We start from the raw sequence: 17,855 nt of genomic DNA, 5'->3' as shown, positions 1-17,855 counted from the left end.
CCCCTGCCCGGTCCCCGCCGCCAGTCCGCGGCTGGGCTGACGTGGCCCCTTCGGTTGTTTCCAGCTTCGTGCTGCGGGGAGGGAAAGCCTCCGGGGAGGCTCCAGTGATTCGGAAGCAGAAAATGAAGCAAAAGGTAAACTCCTGCCTAAAAAGCCAGCCTGGGTGGATGAAGACGACGAGGCTGAGGAAAAGTAAGTTCAAGTTTGCGGGCAGGAGTTCCGTGTCACGCCTGAGAGTAGCTGTAAAGCGGCTTCAGTTCGAATGATCTTTGTGTTCGGTGTGTTTCTTTCCCTCTAGCGTCGATATGACCCATAGGTATAGGAGAGATTTCATGAAAAGTGATGCTGAGAAGGTACTTACTAAGAAGAAGCTGAAAAGACGACTTGAAGAACAGTGAGTCTTGTTAATGCTTTCGTGGCTAACTTTATTGAGATGAGATAAGATGCGTTTATTGGACATTCAAAGTCACTTTCCTCTTTACCCGCTGTGTTCATGTGGCCTGTTTGACGCTAGTGCTTCTTGCAGTATTTGCAGTATCTCTAAATCTAAAGTTATACTAAGAATAGTAAATAAAGTGTGCATTAGCGTTGTCTAATTTGTTTAATACTTGTTTTAGCTGAGGCACACAAACTAATTTGTCTTCTGGGGAATTATACCAGAAATTTTTTGTAGTGGTACGTCGCTCTGTAAATAGGATGCTGGAAGATGCTAACGCAGTATGGCATGTAAGAGTGAGTTGAAATGTGAATATAGTCAGGCAGCAAAGCAGAACTTCAGGCGTGTTTGGGTTGTCTTGGTATTGGCGTGTATTGCTCCAAAGAAGAGTGCTTTAAGGTTTGGTGTCAGCTTTGCTGTAGTTGCACGCTCAGGACAGTCAGCAAAACAGAGAAGGCTGAGTGAAATTTTAAAAGACTTTCGTAGCGTTCTCAGTGCAAGTAATCTTGCAAAATTGTGACTGTATGCCTTGTAAGTACTTACTGCGTGGAAGGAAATTACTTTCTCAAAAGAGTTGGTGTTTTTTTTCCTCCTCCTCCCCCCTGCCCCCTTCTCTTGCTAGGTTTCAGCGAGCTATGGGAGGAGTTCCTGCCTGGGCTGATTTAGAAAACAGGAAGAAATCCAAAACGACTGCAAGTGATAGTAAATAAATCCACTACTATTCTAATAAGCGTTTCTGTGTTTCCCTGTTCAGCTTCTTAGAAAATAATTACTTTTGATGTCTTTTCAGTTTCAGTAGTATGATAATATGCTGGGTAATATGCTTTAATCCTTCCTTCCTTCAGTGTGCTTTGATTTAACTTGTTTCCAGGAGGAATTTGTAGGTTTTGATGTGGGAGTGTTTGTGGAATTAGCCTTTTTGATGTGCTTTGTCTTAATTAGGTGACAGTGATGAAGATGATGATCTGCTATGCAGGACTGGCAATTTCATATCAAACTCGGAGTCCCTGCCAAGAGGTATTTTGAAGGTAAAGGCAAGCCTGTCTTTCCACCTCAGTTTGACCCGTATGCACACTTTGACTTCTTTGTTGCGATTTGGGCAGTAAAATTAGTGATCATATGAATTCCTTCTTTGTTTCTGTAACTGGAAACTAAAGAGTAAACAGTTGGACAGATTGGATAGTTCACATCATGAAAGCCTGAAACAATAAACTGATGTATTGTTTGACATAGGAATTATTTTATGTACTCTAAAGTGGCATCTTGTAGTAGGATTTTAATTTCTGCATAGGAAGGATGGAATTCTCCCGCGACTTCGAGGCTACTGACATGGTCTTTGAGAAGCGGCAGCCTTAAACGAGTGTTTCTCACGCTATTTCTTCAACAGCTATTTCAGATGAGTCGGAATGCAACTCGTTTTACCTACACCGTTAATTTCGAAGGCCGTAGAAAGGCTAGCTGGTTTCTCTGATGTCTGCACTGCTGCATTGAAGCAACTTGCCGAACTGAACTGTGCATATGTTCTGCTTATGTCATGCTGTCTGAAAGTTCGCCATAGGGTTTGAGATCTTGCTCTTGTAGAATAAAGAGCAATTAAATTGGCTATTCATCATCATAAGCAAAAACGTGTAAGTTGTATTTTTTTTTTAAACTGCCTGATCTTTGCTCTAGATGAGGACCTGCCTGCCTGCTAATCAGGAACGTTTTGCTAATGGAAAGCTGGTCACTGTGCAGTTCCATCCGTCTGCTCAAGTAGTTATGACTGCTGGACATGATCGATCTGTGTCGCTCTTTCAGGTGAAGAATTTCAATCTACGCTATGTAAATGGCCACTAATACGGAATCTTTTTTTTATAAGTATACCTGAGATAGTCTATCATTCCAGGCTTTCTTTTCTCTCTTCCTGTGACGGTGTGCTCACAGGGGTTGTAATGTCTGTGGTTACAATGGAGTTGGCTTGGTTGAAGGCATCTTGTTGGAAGAAATTTCCACCTGTGACACCATACCAACCACTTACAGAGTATAGGCAGACTTAGTTGTATCAGAGTTTCTAGGTGAAGATTTGTTTTTAAAAATGCTTGGTTTTAAGGTTTGCAGTGATGAGGACTAATGAGATTTTTTTTTTCTTAAGTTGTTTGTAAAGCCTGTAGTGTGGGGAGCAGTCCACTTTCATTTAAACCTGATTTCAGTGCTGTGAAATCATTTTGGGGGTGGAGAGACTGTACTGCAGCAGGAAGCTACTCATGCTGGGACACTCCTGCCCTGCTCCTCAGGAAACTAAAGATCATAATTCTATTTAGGAACTTTCAACATGGCCCAGTGTCAGTCAAATTTGACACTCCCACAGAGCTGCAGGAAAGACGAATGCGAAGCAAATGTTTCTGTTTAGAAAAGCACAATAGAAGTGATTATTTGCACAAAGCATGGGCAAGAGGTGCGAAGTATATCCAGGAAGGCTGGGAGTGCCTGATATATATAGGGTGAGGAGCCAAGAGCCAGGTTATTTGTAGACTGAGAAGAGAGGAAGAGATTAGTGCTTCAAACTGGTGTACCTCTTACTGTGTAAGTCTCTTGTACTGGCTAGTTGATGCGAATTTTGTATGTAAAAGTATTTGGTATGTTCCTTAATATGATGATCTGTTTTTTTGAAGGTTGATGGTATAAGGAATCCAAGAATACAGAGCATCTATTTAGAGAGTTTTCCAATTTATAAGACGTGTTTCAGTGTTGATGGAGAACAAGTTATAGCCACTGGTACTCACCATAAAATGTTCTTTGTGTATGACATGATGAGTGGAAGTATTATTCCTATACAGAAAGTAAGAGGTACGTTTTATAGTCCTGTAAGTGTCTGGGCATAGTTGAAGCTGTCCCAAATAGAGATGGCATATGAATTTGCTTTAAAAGGAAGTGCAGCAAATTGTTGGTGGTCGTATTTTTAACTTGTCTTCAGGGGTCTTTACTCGAGTACCTTAGCTTTAGTTTGGGGTATTAGAAGTTAATTGTCACACGTAAACAAGGTTGAGTTGTAGCTTTACTGTGACAGTGTTTACGGAAATGAAAAGCTGAAGTGGAGTCAGGCCTTATTCATATTCATCATACCGCTGAATGTTGAGGAAGAAGAATCAATTATGCCAATTTGAAGTTCTGAATCTCTTTTTAAAGGTGTGGAGGAAAGATTTCTCAGAAACTTCGAACTCTCTCCAGATGGATCATTTATGCTTCTGACTGGAACTTCAGGTTACCTTCACTTGTTGTCAATGAAGGTAGTTTCTCTTCATGGTACATGTAGCTTCAGTTTCTTGGTACCTTTTTCCTTTCGAATCTGCTTGCTTGTATTTAATCTGAAAAGCAGTCTAGCTTTCAGTTGAAACAAAGGTATGACGCATACTGTGACAGCCTTCAAAAATGAGCTGCGGAATCAACAACTGCAGCTTTAGAAAATTGTTTTGGGGTGTCTGAGAATTTTTTTTCTGACTATGCAGTTCTCTTTGGGACTGGCGGAGCTAAGGCCAGAGTTTCGTGGGGTTTTAAGCTGTCACTGGAAAAAGTCGTATGTCAGTGGTGTATTTCAGCCGATGGCACGAACGCTCTGCTGGCAAAAGGAATGGCCTCGGCACAGAAACAGGCATCTGAGGGCGGAAGAAATACAGGACTGCTTTTTTGGGAATAGCGCTGGTGCATGCTGGTGTACCGTGTTCATGAATCATGCTGTCTACTGTGATTCATGATGCACACAGAATTTTTTCAGTTAAATTTTAAAATGCCATATGATGGCAGCTGGATTTCTTTTAAACTTTTACTGGGAAAAATACTTTTTAAAAAGAAAGTTCAGTTCTGTTATATAATGAAGACCCTTCAGCGAGGGAGTAAATGAGTGTTTCTTGAACTAGCTGTAGTTGTGCAATAATAAATTGATCACGGACTCATGAGCATCGGCCTGTGCTCTGCTCTGTAGGCACTGAAAACATTGATGCTGTTCTTTTGACATCAGTGTAGCTAGCTTAAGGTTTTTGTGGGTCCAGGAGTATGGAAACAACTTTCCTACAGATTTTTGGCAGAATCATTGTCACCATTGTTGTTCTTCATCCTATAGACAAAGGAACTGATTAGCACTATGAAGGTAAATGGAAGATGCACTGCATCTGCTTTCACTCCAGACAGCAGTAAAATATATAGCTATTCAAGTAAGTAAAATATATAGCTATTCTCTCTAACAGCACTAATCGTAATTCCATTTAAATTGCATAAGTTTTTATAAGTCATATAATCATCTCTGTAAAACAATAAAAGACTTTATGCCAGTATCTGGCCTAAAAATACAACCAAGTGGTCAATCATTAAAGAATGGAGTTAACTATTTTAGTATGGCTTTAGTTGTTTTTTTTAAAAATACCCTATGTTCGATTGTTGGAAATGAGTTAATAGTTGTCATCTAATGAAATCTATTTTAACAGAATAGACAAGCGATGTGTTCTGTATATATGGTTTCTATAATCTTCTACTTTATTCTGCAACCAGAGGAAGGCGAAGTTTTCATTTGGGATGTGAGAAGCAGAAAGTGTCTACATAAATTTGAAGATGAAGGTTCTTTGGAAGGAAAGTGCATCGCTGTTTCAAAAAATAACCAGTATGTGGCATGTGGGTAAGTGACTTGGATTTCACAACTTCTTTCTATCTCATTTTGAAGCTCTTCAGTAAACTTATTGGTGGCTGGTGAGAGTGTAGGAATATGGAATAAGTTTGGTTTTCATAAGGTTAGGGTAGAGGTGAGTAGATGAATATTGCCTCTTTTCTGAGAATTTAATGTGTTCCATGTATATTTAAAGTCACTCCTAATGTATTACTGTTGCCATATACGGGTTTAGCAGTTAATTTTGAAATCATACTGACTGAAATCACAAATTCTGTAGTACAAATGTCGATTCAGGGCTTTCCCCCTTTTCTAGTTCTTTCCTATACTCCTCATTTGGCTCCTGCAAGATAGCATGTTAGCATTTGAAAAGATGCCTCAACTCAAAGCCACAAGCTTTGTGTTTCTCCAAGTATACTTACCGAGATGCAACTTCAGCTAGCGTATCAATTCTTTTAAACGAGACTAGTAAATACTTAAGTACAGTACGCATTTTCTTAACCCACTGTAGAAGAGGATTTTTAAGTGGACTTACTCTACAGGGTATAAAAAAAAAAATCCAAAAGCTTGAAACTATCTCAGAAACTTTTAATACCAAGCTCTCATTGCTTTGAATTCATACTGTGTAAGAGACGGGCTTATCAAGGCTCTCCGCAGTTAAGTGTGTCTCTTTTTTTATATAAATAAAAAAACCAAAACCAAACCCCCTCCGCTAAATACTGTTATAAACCCCAAAGCAAAATCAAGCTCCAAACAAAATACTGTTACAAACTCCAGTAAATAATTGGAAATTACATTTTTAGTTGAACGGTGGCTATAGATGACAAGGTAGTATGTACTGTAAGTGTTACTTCTTGGTATAGTCTTTATTAATTTCTTTTTTTAGTTCAGCTTCTGGAGTTGTAAATTTATATACTACTGATGTCTGTCTCAAAGAAAACCGTCCTAAACCAGTTAAAGCCATAATGAACCTAGTTACATCTGCTACATGCGTGACCTTCAATCCCACCACGGAAATTTTGGCAGTGGCTTCCCGTGAAACTGATGAGGCTGTCAAATTGGTATGTTCAGCTTCTTTAGTACAAGCTTTTTTTGTATCTTGATCAAAAATGTTCCTGGTAACGTAATAAAACTGATATTGAGCAGATATGGATGCTGCAAAATTTGCTAGACCGAGCGGATCAGGACATGTACAAGATACTGTACATTTATAAGGAAATAACTGTTTTTTCTTCAGGGAAGTTGTTCTGAAAATATCTTACAGTCTAGTTTACCTTTTGTTTTTCCCTTTTTAAAATGCCCTTATTTCACTGCTGTAAATATAACTGAGCAACAAATGTGAATTTTCAGCAGCTGCTAACTGTAAGGGACTGACTATGTGGTGTTTTTCATAGCTCATTCGAAATTTTGCTTGTCAGAATTCTGGCCAACGGTGGAAGTATTGAATTAATCTGAGGGCTTGGGAGCCTATTTTTACTGCTTAGATGTAATTGTTTAAAAATAAATGAGTTGCAATAACTGGATTCGTAGTGTGTTCTCTGCACCTTTTCTCCAGTAGAACTCTAGGATAGGAATATAACTGAACGTTTGAACTTAACATTGACCTTCAATTTTAAATTTGTACTTCAATTTGAATTTTAGTGGCTTTTTCCTAATTGTTATAACCAATGACCTATTTCTCAATAGGTGCACATTCCTTCATATACTGTATTCTCAAACTTCCCGGTGTTCAGAAGAAAACAGATTTATCTTGCTCAATCTATGGACTTTTCGCCCAGAAGTGGTTTTTTCTCTGTAGCAAATAACAAAGGCAAAGCTTTGTTATTTAGGTATGTACTAAGTTAGGTTCATTAATCCCAGATAACATGTTTATATTCTGTAAGATGGGGCAGATGACTGGTAAATGATGAGGCTTGACTTCGTGATCTGAATTTCACCTGATGACTTAATTGAGTGCAGAGCTGGCTTTCCCTTCTGGAGAATGAGCCTTGTTTAATGTCTGACTACAAAACATACATTGCTGCAGACATCCCTGTCAACTGAATCGTTGTTGCTGCTTTGTGTTGTTCACTCAACAGGTTACTGAAAAGTTTTAAAACTGTCTCAACTTTTTTTTTTCTTCAGGCTGAAACATTATTCAGATTTTTAAAAGAAGATACAGGAGAAAATGGACCAGTAACTGAGGTAAAAGTAGCACTAGAACTGTTGGCAATGTTGTCTTGAGGAACCTTATTTTCATTTTGCTACCTCCACCTCTTTATAGATGGCAACGAGAAGTTCTTAATACCGTGCAAGCTGAAACTGTTCTGTCTGGCTCACTTGTGGTAGGCTCCACATGATGGGCAAGATTCAGGCTTGTCTTGTCAATCTCAGCTTTTCTAATACTCCTCTTACAGGGAGTTGGTAGTTCAACTACACTTCTGCCCAGTCCTGTTGACAGCAGTTTTAAAAATCTGGATATATTTACATCAAACTCATAGGCAGTGTTGTTAAAAACCAGCTGTAGGCTGGCAGATACTTGGCTTGATCCTGTTACGAAGTCATGTAAGTGTGCCCGCACAAGTCTGCCTAATTTCAAATTTAGATTACATAAATTACTGAAATTTGAAGTGTAGCTTGCGTGCAGATACGACTTCATTGTACACTTCAACCTCTTCTTGGGAAACTGGAAAGACCTGTAGCCTTGACAGTAATACAGTAGTTCTGTTTGACCCAAAATGTGTTAATGATTGGAAGTTAAACTCGCTCAGACTGGAAGCAGGTAGGTCTTCTGCATGTTAAGCTTGCATAAAATTCTGTGATGGCTAAATGTTTGGAAGATACTAACAACACTCTCCACTGATCTTTCCCCAGGTGTGGTAACCTGCGGATACAAGTACGCTGACAAAATCAAACAAGTTTTTTTTATTTTACATTGAAGTTAAAAAATATAACATCTGTGGGTTTGAATGTTGTTCCTTAATAAATGTACCTGATAAGTTTCCAGGCATGTTGTTTCAACTTTTTCCAATGTTTTGTGTAAGCAAATGACTAAGTAGATTTTAATGGTTGCCATTCAAGCTAATGTCTTCAAGAAATGCTTCAATGTCTTTATTATGAGCGTATGAAGTATTCCAGTGCTGAAACAGAAAACACGAGTTTTGTGTAAACTGTAACCTCTGCTCCATGCGTTTAGCTTGAGGTTTTCCACCAGCCAGGTTTGAGGCTGGGTTGGAGACAGCATGTTGCTGACTGGAGGAGCAAATTAACCTGAAACCCTGTTGAAGCAGGCGTTGTACTTCAGCCCAATTTAACGGGCCAGTTATAGCTTAAGGATAGCCTAAAGCAAAAAATGAGAACCACCACCCTCAGTTGTGCTTACTGCCTCCCACGTGTCACAGAAACAACTGTATGTAATGTGGTTTTAATTCTTAAGGAAGACCCCGTTCGTACCTTTCTGTGAAAGCAAAGCATCCTGAGTATCACTTCATACTCGATTTTTAAATCAGTTGTGAAATTCTGATACCGTTAGGGGTGCCTAGCAAGGACTGCTTTACAGCTGTTGTTGCTGGTTCTTCATCTGATGTCAAATACCGCACCTCTGATCACTTTGTTCTGGAAGTGGCCGCCTCTTCCCTTTTAAACACATGAACAAAAAGTTGACTAGGAATCTGCTACAATAAAACCCCTGCTTTCAGAATAAATTGTGACTAATACGTCTCTCCACTTCGCATGAGGGAGCTTTTTGGGCAGTAACATCAAGAGCCAAGATGCTCCAGTAACCAGCAGTGAAGTCGTTAAGCCTTCGGTGAAAGTGGCGTCGCAAAAAAGGTACTCTGAGCATGAGAAAAAGCTAATTCTAGAGCCCTGTCAAAAACTTTAGATATACGAGCCTATTGTTAAATTCTTGGCATACTGTTTTTAAAAATAGAATATTGTGTTTTCTGATGTAACAGGTTTTTTAAATGGCTTTGCCAGTGATTCATTGTAAGATGAGAACTTGATTTCACAAATCGGAGGAAAAAGCAGAATGTGCTCTGGAGGTGTTACATTGACTGCAGCGTTTAACCTTACTGCAGTGCTAAACCTAAACCAAAGACCCAGTATGGAAGAGTAAAATTAAATCATAAGCACGCTGTATTAAGATGCTTGCTGTAGGATTCTTCTGTTAAAAACAAATCTAGCTAAAATCTGGCTGGGACTGAGATTTTGTTGAATTTCAGAAATCTAGATGCTGAAACTGGTTTATGACTTCACTAGAGGGCAGCACTTAATCACTTATGTGGAGACTTGACTGCTTCATGGTCCTGACCAGTTTGTGCTGTGACAGCGCTGCTGGTGCGTGAGGTTTTGGTTGTGGTTATCGACACAATTCGCCTTTTTTTTTAATCATCTCTGTATTGCTGTTAGGGAGGTTTAAGTAGTGTGACTTCATCCACAAAACTATTAAATCATTTTAAATCAAAGACTTCTAAAAGGTAGGTTTTTAAATAAAGTCTCTTACCAAATGGCACTGAAGTAGCTGTGAAGTATTTTAATACCATTTAATTCGCTTGTCCTGAGACTGTGCCCCTCTTTGCATGGTATATGCTTCTCCACTTTACCCATAAAAAAAAAATAATCCCCAATCCAGTGATTCAAAGCCGTATGGCAAGTCATTAGCAGATCTAGAATTAGGACTTGAGAATTAATGGGTTGCTGGACTTGCTCAGTTAGCATAAACACAAGTTTCTGATGTCCTTCCTTGCCCGTCCTGCTGACACCTGGTTGCAAGAGGCCCAGGCTGGATGGAGCAGGAGAGAACATGGAAAAGGTGTTACAAGACATAGCGAGGTGCTGTATACTCTTGTATCGCTGCAAGTGACTTCAAATAGTGGCAGGAAGGAAGGAGAGATTAAACATTTCTTTTTGCAAATTCTCTGATGTAAGTTGCAAATATTAAGCTCCTTACTGAGTTACGGGGAGCACTGCAGTACAAGAACACTTCAGCTTTGTACTTACTTTTAATTCTTGCTGTTGCATTTTTGTCTTCTGGAAAACATAACAACTGCCCCATCCAATATAAAATAAGGAAGACTTTTGCCTTGAGAAATAAAGGAAACCTCGAGGTGCTTGCTGCATTTCTTAATGGGTTTTGAGCAACCATAGTATGCAATGACATATTCATGTACTAAACAGGTCCCAAAGGTTGGATGATACGAAGTATTGCAAGAAGTTGAAACTGTTACTAGTGTGTCCAGGGATGTTTATTTGCAGTGGGATGAATTACTATAAAGCATACACATCACTGTACTCTCGTTCTGAAAAACTCGGCTCTTTGTCAGTTTGCCATGTCTTGAGTACTTCAGCTTCTGACCTATTTAAAACCTCTTTGTGTTTAATTCCCTTTTTCCTAGTATGGCTTTTTTTCTGGCATTGCTAAGCTGAAGTCCTTTTAATGAATTATTTCTCTGCTTTTCCTCTCCTTCCATTCTCCTTGGCAAAATAAATTTTATTGATGTAGCCCATTAAATATTTATCACTGCAGCCTTTCCCCTTCAGGCTGTGATCTTGTCCGATTTTGCAAGCTAAAGAGAATTAGTCTGGTTACTGCTTAGAAAGGAAGCCTCCAAGAAGAAGAAACCTGACTAGATGTTAGAGTAACACTGGTTATTTAGAAGATTATTGGGTTTGCTACTAAGTCTGGCTTGAATCTGCTGTTCGACCCCGCTCCTGTTTGAGAGCTGTGTTTGTGGTGCAGGTGATTTAGAAAATTCTCAGAGGACTGAATTATTTTTTTCTCCTGTGTCTCATTCAATATCCAGGATTGCTGCTCTCAAAGTTATTTGGAAAGTTACAGTTCTGTAAATCTCTTCCACGTGGCACTGTTTCAACAGCTACGTGATTTTTTTCCAATGCTTGCGGATCGGAGCAAATTAGATTCTCCTCTTCGGATGTAGTGCTGAACCCATCCAGTGGATGTGGCAGTCGGCACACCTTGAAAAGAAGCTGGTCTGTCACCTAAGGATGTTTCTCGAAGTATTGGAAGGCCTCTGGTGATCCTCTAAATCCCTTTCTTTGCTATAATTTGTAAGATCCAGGGGGAGGATACAGAGCTCTTCTGGAGGGTGTCTGAAATAAGCCTGTACAGGATGAAACCCTCAGTTACTGCTGTCCAGTACCTCCAGGAGTCTAGCTGGTATCCGATACACCACACTCTTGCACTGAATTCTGCTGCTTTTATGCTGCATGTCCTTTTGGATAACTAGCAACAGCAATGTGCTGGGCACTTAATGACACATTGCTGTCACTGGTTGGATTTCTTCTGTTGAAAATGGGAACAATGATTATTTTTTCCGGAACAAAACATCTCTTGGGTACTCAGATGTTTTTGTCCCATGTTTGTGTCTCAGTGAGATGGCAATACAGTCTAACCCATTGTGTGACACTTTCATCGAGGCAATCTACACCTGTGTATCTTCTTCCAGTGATTAAAACTATGCAAGTTATACATCTTATTAAATTACTTTGAGACCCCTTAACCTGAATGAAATCTTGTAAGCTGATCAGACACTTTGAAATGGCTGCAATATGATTCGGTTTTCATAATAGATATTGTAAAATATGCCTGAGATCTCAGTCTTCATAGTGTTGTATTTTGCACATAAGATGGCCTGCCATATGAGACTTCCATTTTGTGTGTGCAATATTGAATGTTTTATTATGCTTAAACAGATGGGAGGAAGAGTTGAAGCAGAGGGGAGTTTGGAAACGTGATGCAGGAGCCCTTCCTTATAATTGCTACCCATGGCTGCTATTCTGCCTTGTCAGAAGATCAGGGATCTATTTATCATGGGTTTAGTATGCATTCTCTTGTATTTTTAGTGAGTTTCTACTGAATTGAGACTGACTTAAGAAATTAAGCCTAGCAAGATGTTTTTAACAGATCTGCATGGCTGGGAACTGGGAGGGAGTTGAACTTCAATTTAGGATCTTTGAAGACACATCCATTTTATGAAGACTGAGTAACTTCTGTCTGCAGATCCTGATGTAGTGTAGCGTTTGGCTAAGGGTCTGTATCACATGCTTAAGCACAAGGCTTCTTTATTCCTCTTTAATCTTTGTTTTAAACTTTGGATGCAGGTTTCGAAGTTACTGGAAGGGAAAAGGTGTTTTCAGTACTTACAGTTCAAAAATAATTGTTCAAGAACTTGTGCAGTCACTCAGAACCTCAGCATCCTGCTGTTCGTGAGATTGCTTCAGTTACTTGGTGAAAAACTATTAGCCCATATCTACTGGGAGGAATTGCATCAAGAATGAAATAATTAAGCCATGGTTTGTTTGTTTTTTTCTGTAGCTTCTCTAATGAATGCCTTGCAGCAGCAAGAGCTTGTTCTGAGTCTCGCTGTACTCCATAGCTGCATTGTCCTCCCTTGGAGAACATTGTCCTTGTACAAACGTTACACGTGACTGCATTCACAGCCGCGCTTACGTGTGCTCTAACGGACTTCGGTGGATCTGGGAGACCATGCAAACTACCTTTTTCTGCACACAGGGGTTAGATTCTGGAGATACCAGCTCAATTTCTTGAAGAAGCAGTTTCTTCATAGGTTGGAAGGTATGAACTAGATTACAGAAGAAAAAATTATGCCCCCTTTGCACAGATTCCTCATGTGAATTATTCTGCAGGGTGTTGAACTTGTACTGCTAAGAGTCATTCTTCACAAAACACAAGTATCTGTTCCACTGTGGGACAGCGTTACCGCCCTGCCCTAGCTCTGCAGTATGCTTCAGTTCAATAAGGGTAAGCTAGAGGGAAGGTCACTGTACTGTGGGATGAAGCAGTTGTAGTTTGGAACTGAATGAGAAGGTCTTTGATGGTCGGAAACTCAAGGTTACATTTAATTGAGGAGACCCAAGAAGTGGTTGGGTAAATACAATAGGAGAATGACGTGGGATTCATGAATAAGAGACAAATTTGTATAAGTTAATTTTGTATGTGACAAAGCCATTATTGCTTATAAAAATATGTATGTCTATATTAACACAAACTAGTCTTTCATCTGCATAAACTTACCTAGCAGAGTCAGGCCCCCAAGCTGCTTGTAATAACTAAGAGGAATTCATGGGCTGTCGGTTCTCAAACCGCTTTGCGCTGGAGTATTTCAGCTATGTGTCATACCACATACCGAGGTGAGGCTATAAAGTGATGTGTATAAATTAAGATTAATTACTGTAAAAGATGGAGGATTATGGACAGATACTTGGCCAAAATTGAGCAAATCTCCAATTAAAGTTTTCTTTCTTGAAAAAGAACATTGTTTGACTGAACAATGCTGGGTTTCTATCCCTAAATTTGTCTTGACCTATTGTAACTGGATGTAATGACTTATTCCCGGGTAATTGTGGAAAAGAATAGAGGCTGTACTGGGGATCCCTCAAAGCCAAGATTGAATGCTGTTTCCAGTTGAGTGGAAAACTCTTGTTTTCTGACTCTTACTCCTGGTTTAAGCGATGTGTGACATCAGCCCTGACAGCAAATGGCTTACCCTAAAGATACCGAGGAATTCAGTAATAGACAGATTATAATGGGGTCAATCAAAAGTTTTACATTTTGCATGGTTAAACTTCCCAAGCAGACCTATGTCACTTCGGGGTAGGTCTAAGCTGTTGGATATTTGAAAGCCTTTCTGAAATCCAGGGCTATAAACAATAACCTTTCCCATTGTAGGATGGGGATTTACGTGTCTTCTAGCTTTTGAAGAAACGCTGCAGCTTCACACTTATCCCCTAGGAGCGTTGTGAAGCCGAATCCGTCCTTCTAACATTCCTCAAGGTATTTGAATAAAAGGTGTGATAGGCACAGACTAGCAAAGGTGCAGATGATTATGGTCAGGAAAGAAACCAGTATTTTGCTTGAAACTCATCCTGTTGTGCTTACGTAATGCTACCGTGATGGCGATTTGTACTGACTGCAGGTACAATGTCTACCTGATAGTCTTAACGTGAAGGCACTACGTAACTCCCAACAGTGTCCTGAAGCCCGGCAGGACTAAGTTATGGAAAAACATTAATGCATCATTGTTTGTGATCGTCTGTACCTGCAGCCCCCTCAGTCTGAAGATCCAGAAGGGCTTCATTAAGGCGAGGAATCGTGCATAGTAAGCAGTGTTAGGCTCATCTCATGGGTGGGGGAAAGAGGTCCAGAGGTGAAATGAATTACGTGCTGAGTCAAAACTGGGAATTTCAGCTTAGTTTCTTGATTTCCTGTCACTTTTTTAAACGCTAGATTAGCTTGTCTCATCGAAAACTATGCCTTGTTCTGTTCTTGCGTGCACGCCTGCTATTTCTTTTTTTACTGGCTTGCAGTTCTTGAGCGATACTTAAGGTGTTTCATTCATTCGCCAATCTGTTCTCCTTCCCCAGATACTGAAAAGTGACTCTGCTGATGAATATGGTATTTAGATTTTTGTGAAGAATACTAGTTCTGTGGGAACTGACATTCATATCAGCATTTCTAACTAACCTGTCAGCTTTGGCAGGTTTCTGCGAAGATACTCGTCTTACAAAAGTTCAGATCGTTGCAGAAAATTCAATCTTGCACAAAGATTCGTAGGTTCCTATGGCTCTTTTGGATACAGATGAAGATGCAGTCCAGCAACGTGGAAGGGAGGGAGGCTTGTGGAAAAAAAAGATGCAATAAAGTTGGCTGCGGTCAGGGCCATGTAAAAATAACTACCTTTCTAATAAACTTAGATAAATATCCTGGTGTCTGCACAGCTAATAATGCCAGAGCTGCTTTTCCGCTGTGAATTTTGTCTAAGGTCCTAAACATTTTGTGTCGCCATCTGTCTTCACTTGGTATGAGAGAAATTAAATAAAGCCTGTAAGAGAGATGGAATAAACCCTACCCCCAAATCCCCGAGAAGTAAATTTTTACACAAAGCCTGAAGGAGGCTACCTTTTATATTGGCTGTCCGGTTTCTCGTCAATAAAGTGAATTCCAGTGACGTTAGGGGTAGGTCTGATATTTAGGGGCCGTGACATACTTAAGGGTAGAAAGATTACCCAGCAGTTAGCAAAAAGTTTAGAAGAAACCATCTACGGGAGTTCCAATCTGTGATGGTTTCTACAGGCTGCGTCGGTGCACTGCACGAGACTCAAATGAGAAATTGAAACAAGTGTTCAGTAGCATGCAGTCAGCATTGTAGCTATTGCTGAAATAATTACTTAATGCTATTTTGCTTATCTGAACTCAGGGCGTCTTAGTAAACAAATGTCTCATTACAATACACGCAGAATCGTGCAGTGCATTCGGTATGCTCCTACCTCTATCCAGAAAGAAACTGAGAGATACCTCTGGAAACTGTGTTTTTGGGGCATACCTTTAAAATTAACAGCCATAGTAACTCACTGATTTGTTTGAATATATCCTCCAGCAAATCACGTCTTCACCTCAGAGCAATTAAAACAGCGGAACAGAACTTCACTTGAATGCGTTTAATGCTTTACTCCTGCTTTCGCCATATGCTGAGTTCTCCCAGAGGGAGAAAAATCTGAGTACCATGTAAGATTTTCCAAATAGAATAATAAACGAGTGGGTGTTTCAACTCTGAAAGGATATGAATCTCTGAGGCTGGCTTAGCTGATCGGGTATTTTAGTTGCATAGAGTAAATCCAACATGTTCAGGCGCGTTTTCAGCTGAGAAACCTGTGTGTGCTTATGCAAAACATTGCCAAGAACAAATGAAGGTGGAGCACGTACGGTAAGTTAATGAACAGGTCAGGTCTCTGGTATCCCACCAGCCCAGCTCTGGAAGATTTACGAGCTTTTAACTACAGTAATTAACACGTTTCTGCTGAGGGGCTCTGCGAGAAGAGGAACCCCTGCCCCAGCCCCTCCTGCCCTCGGTGCCTGACGTGGGGCACGGCTGCCTGGCAGGTGGTCGCTGGTAGCCCAGCCAAGCGCTCCTCACGCGGCTCGGCAAGTACAAACAGCCTTCGCGTGTGCCGTGAAATAGCTTCTGTTATCCTGGTGGGATGCAAGGGGATGTTATTTGGATGCTCTTCTGTGTGAGGCGGCTCTAGAAGGGCTGGCAAAGGACTGGTAAGACAAGGAGAAGGTTAATGCTCGGCCACTGATGCGTTGTACCTCAAGGCAGAAGTTCAGTACAGGGAAGATGCTCAAGGGGAGGGGAAACCTCATTTTTCTCCTACTGCTTACGGGTTGCAAGAGTTCCAGGCACTAGGTGTCTCTGGTAATCAGTGTTCTAGTAGTCTGGCTAATGAGTGATAGAAAGCTGGTATTACAGGTCTGGTGTGGTTCTGGGTACAGGTCCAGCTTACTACTTGAGTAAAAGCAGGGAGGTCTACGGCTGCTCTAGTCTGATGCTTTAGGGAGTCCCCAGATTCCCAGGTTGCTCTTTTTCTTCTGAGCTTTTCTGCCTTTTCCCCAATCTATCCTCTGGGAACCGCTTCCTTGCTTTCAGGCAGACTCAGAGAAGACACTAGAAAAAAGGTTGCAGTAAGTCTCTAGCTCAGCCAGCATTCTTCATCTAAAAATATGAGGCACGTAATTGCTGTTAACACTCATAACAGTTTTAAGTCCGTGCAAAGTTAGCCAGTATTTTTAATGGGGCTACTTCACAGTTAGATTATGTTCCTGATGAGTATGTCATTGCTTCATTAGTTTTCTCCCCTCATAGTTTTCCTGCATTTTGATAGCAAATGATCCTTTACTCTCAAGGACGCAGCCAGGGCGCGTGTTTCTGTGAAGCACGTGGCGATATCACACAGATACATTTTACTGTATAAGGGGCCGTGCCACCTCCAGAGATCAGCGTAGTAAGAAGGGTTAGGGAAGAAAACTCGCAGAAATTGAGTTTAGTAAATTTTTATGGTAATGATTTTATATACGTGTATATATTGTGGTGATAAAAGTGAAGAGATTGATATACTCCAGCTACTAATGTATATTTCATTAACTTTATTAGGCAAAATTACTTAGGACTTCATAAATATCCAATGCTAGTCCCAGCACAGAGTGGTATCGTAGCATTTATAAGCATCATTCACTGCTGGAGCATACGCTTGCACGCGTGTGTTGTAGCAGAAGCGAGATCACTCTAAAGAACTCACATGTATATTTTTATTTTCTGTCAAGCAATTTCGTGAATGCATGGGAGTTCTAAAAGTATTTCAAGGAGTTCTGCATTTCATTAATTGTTTGTACTTGTGCCTTATCCTGAAGTTTTTACCCAGCAACGTATCAGCCGGGTGTGCCAGGTGTCTCTGGCTGGATGAAGGTTTATGGGGTCATGGTCTGAGGCTGCAGAAACCCCTGATTTTTGTGATGCTGGACACCTGTGCTCTGGCTGGAGCCGGGAGGAGACAGTGCACCAGGTGTTGCTACGGAGGGCCTGGGGTTCGTTCCTTCTCTTCCTGCACTCGCTGAGTGGAGTAGCCGTGGGGTTAAACACTCAAGACCTACGTAATATCAATTATTCACCTTCAAGCCTTGCAAATGAAGCATAGATCCAGCAAGCCCTTACAAAATGGAAAAAATCTTCAAAATCATGAGGCTGGGTCTTGTTCCCATAGAATTCAGAAGGAGCAGGTAGATATTTCTCCACTTTAGACTATTTTTTAATTACAGCATCAGGTTTCTCACCATACTGGGCAAAAACTGTCTCTTACTCTTCCTAAGAACTGCGACCACCCAAGGTGTTCTAGAAATGGCTACACAAATGGATTTGTGCCGAGAGCCAGGACAGGTCGAACTTGTTACCCCGGCAGGTTACCAGGTTCACTGGACAAGCCTGTGTTAAA

At 40.5% G+C, this 17,855-nt stretch overlaps 1 protein-coding gene across 1 annotated transcript in view; it reads left to right on the top strand.

Moving 5' to 3' along the window:
* Positions 1–8,049, top strand: part of UTP18 (UTP18 small subunit (SSU) processome component homolog (yeast)) — a 16,731-nt gene extending 8,682 nt beyond the window's left edge. The window contains exons 2-14 of the mRNA XM_009323799.1: positions 65–192; positions 299–394; positions 1,059–1,138; positions 1,379–1,464; positions 2,108–2,233; positions 3,088–3,262; positions 3,602–3,702; positions 4,533–4,623; positions 4,958–5,081; positions 5,956–6,130; positions 6,756–6,898; positions 7,194–7,253; positions 7,923–8,049. Coding sequence (XP_009322074.1) covers positions 65–192; positions 299–394; positions 1,059–1,138; positions 1,379–1,464; positions 2,108–2,233; positions 3,088–3,262; positions 3,602–3,702; positions 4,533–4,623; positions 4,958–5,081; positions 5,956–6,130; positions 6,756–6,898; positions 7,194–7,218 — 1,350 coding nt within the window. The 3' untranslated portion in view covers positions 7,219–7,253; positions 7,923–8,049. The remainder of the gene's footprint in view (positions 1–64; positions 193–298; positions 395–1,058; positions 1,139–1,378; positions 1,465–2,107; positions 2,234–3,087; positions 3,263–3,601; positions 3,703–4,532; positions 4,624–4,957; positions 5,082–5,955; positions 6,131–6,755; positions 6,899–7,193; positions 7,254–7,922) is intronic.
* Positions 8,050–17,855: the final 9,806 nt, after the last annotated feature.

This window comes from Pygoscelis adeliae, unplaced genomic scaffold (assembly GCF_000699105.1).
Source record: "Pygoscelis adeliae isolate BGI_AS28 unplaced genomic scaffold, ASM69910v1 Scaffold75, whole genome shotgun sequence".
NCBI lineage: Eukaryota > Metazoa > Chordata > Aves > Sphenisciformes > Spheniscidae > Pygoscelis > Pygoscelis adeliae.
This window is presented reverse-complemented; position numbering and strand designations above follow the sequence as displayed.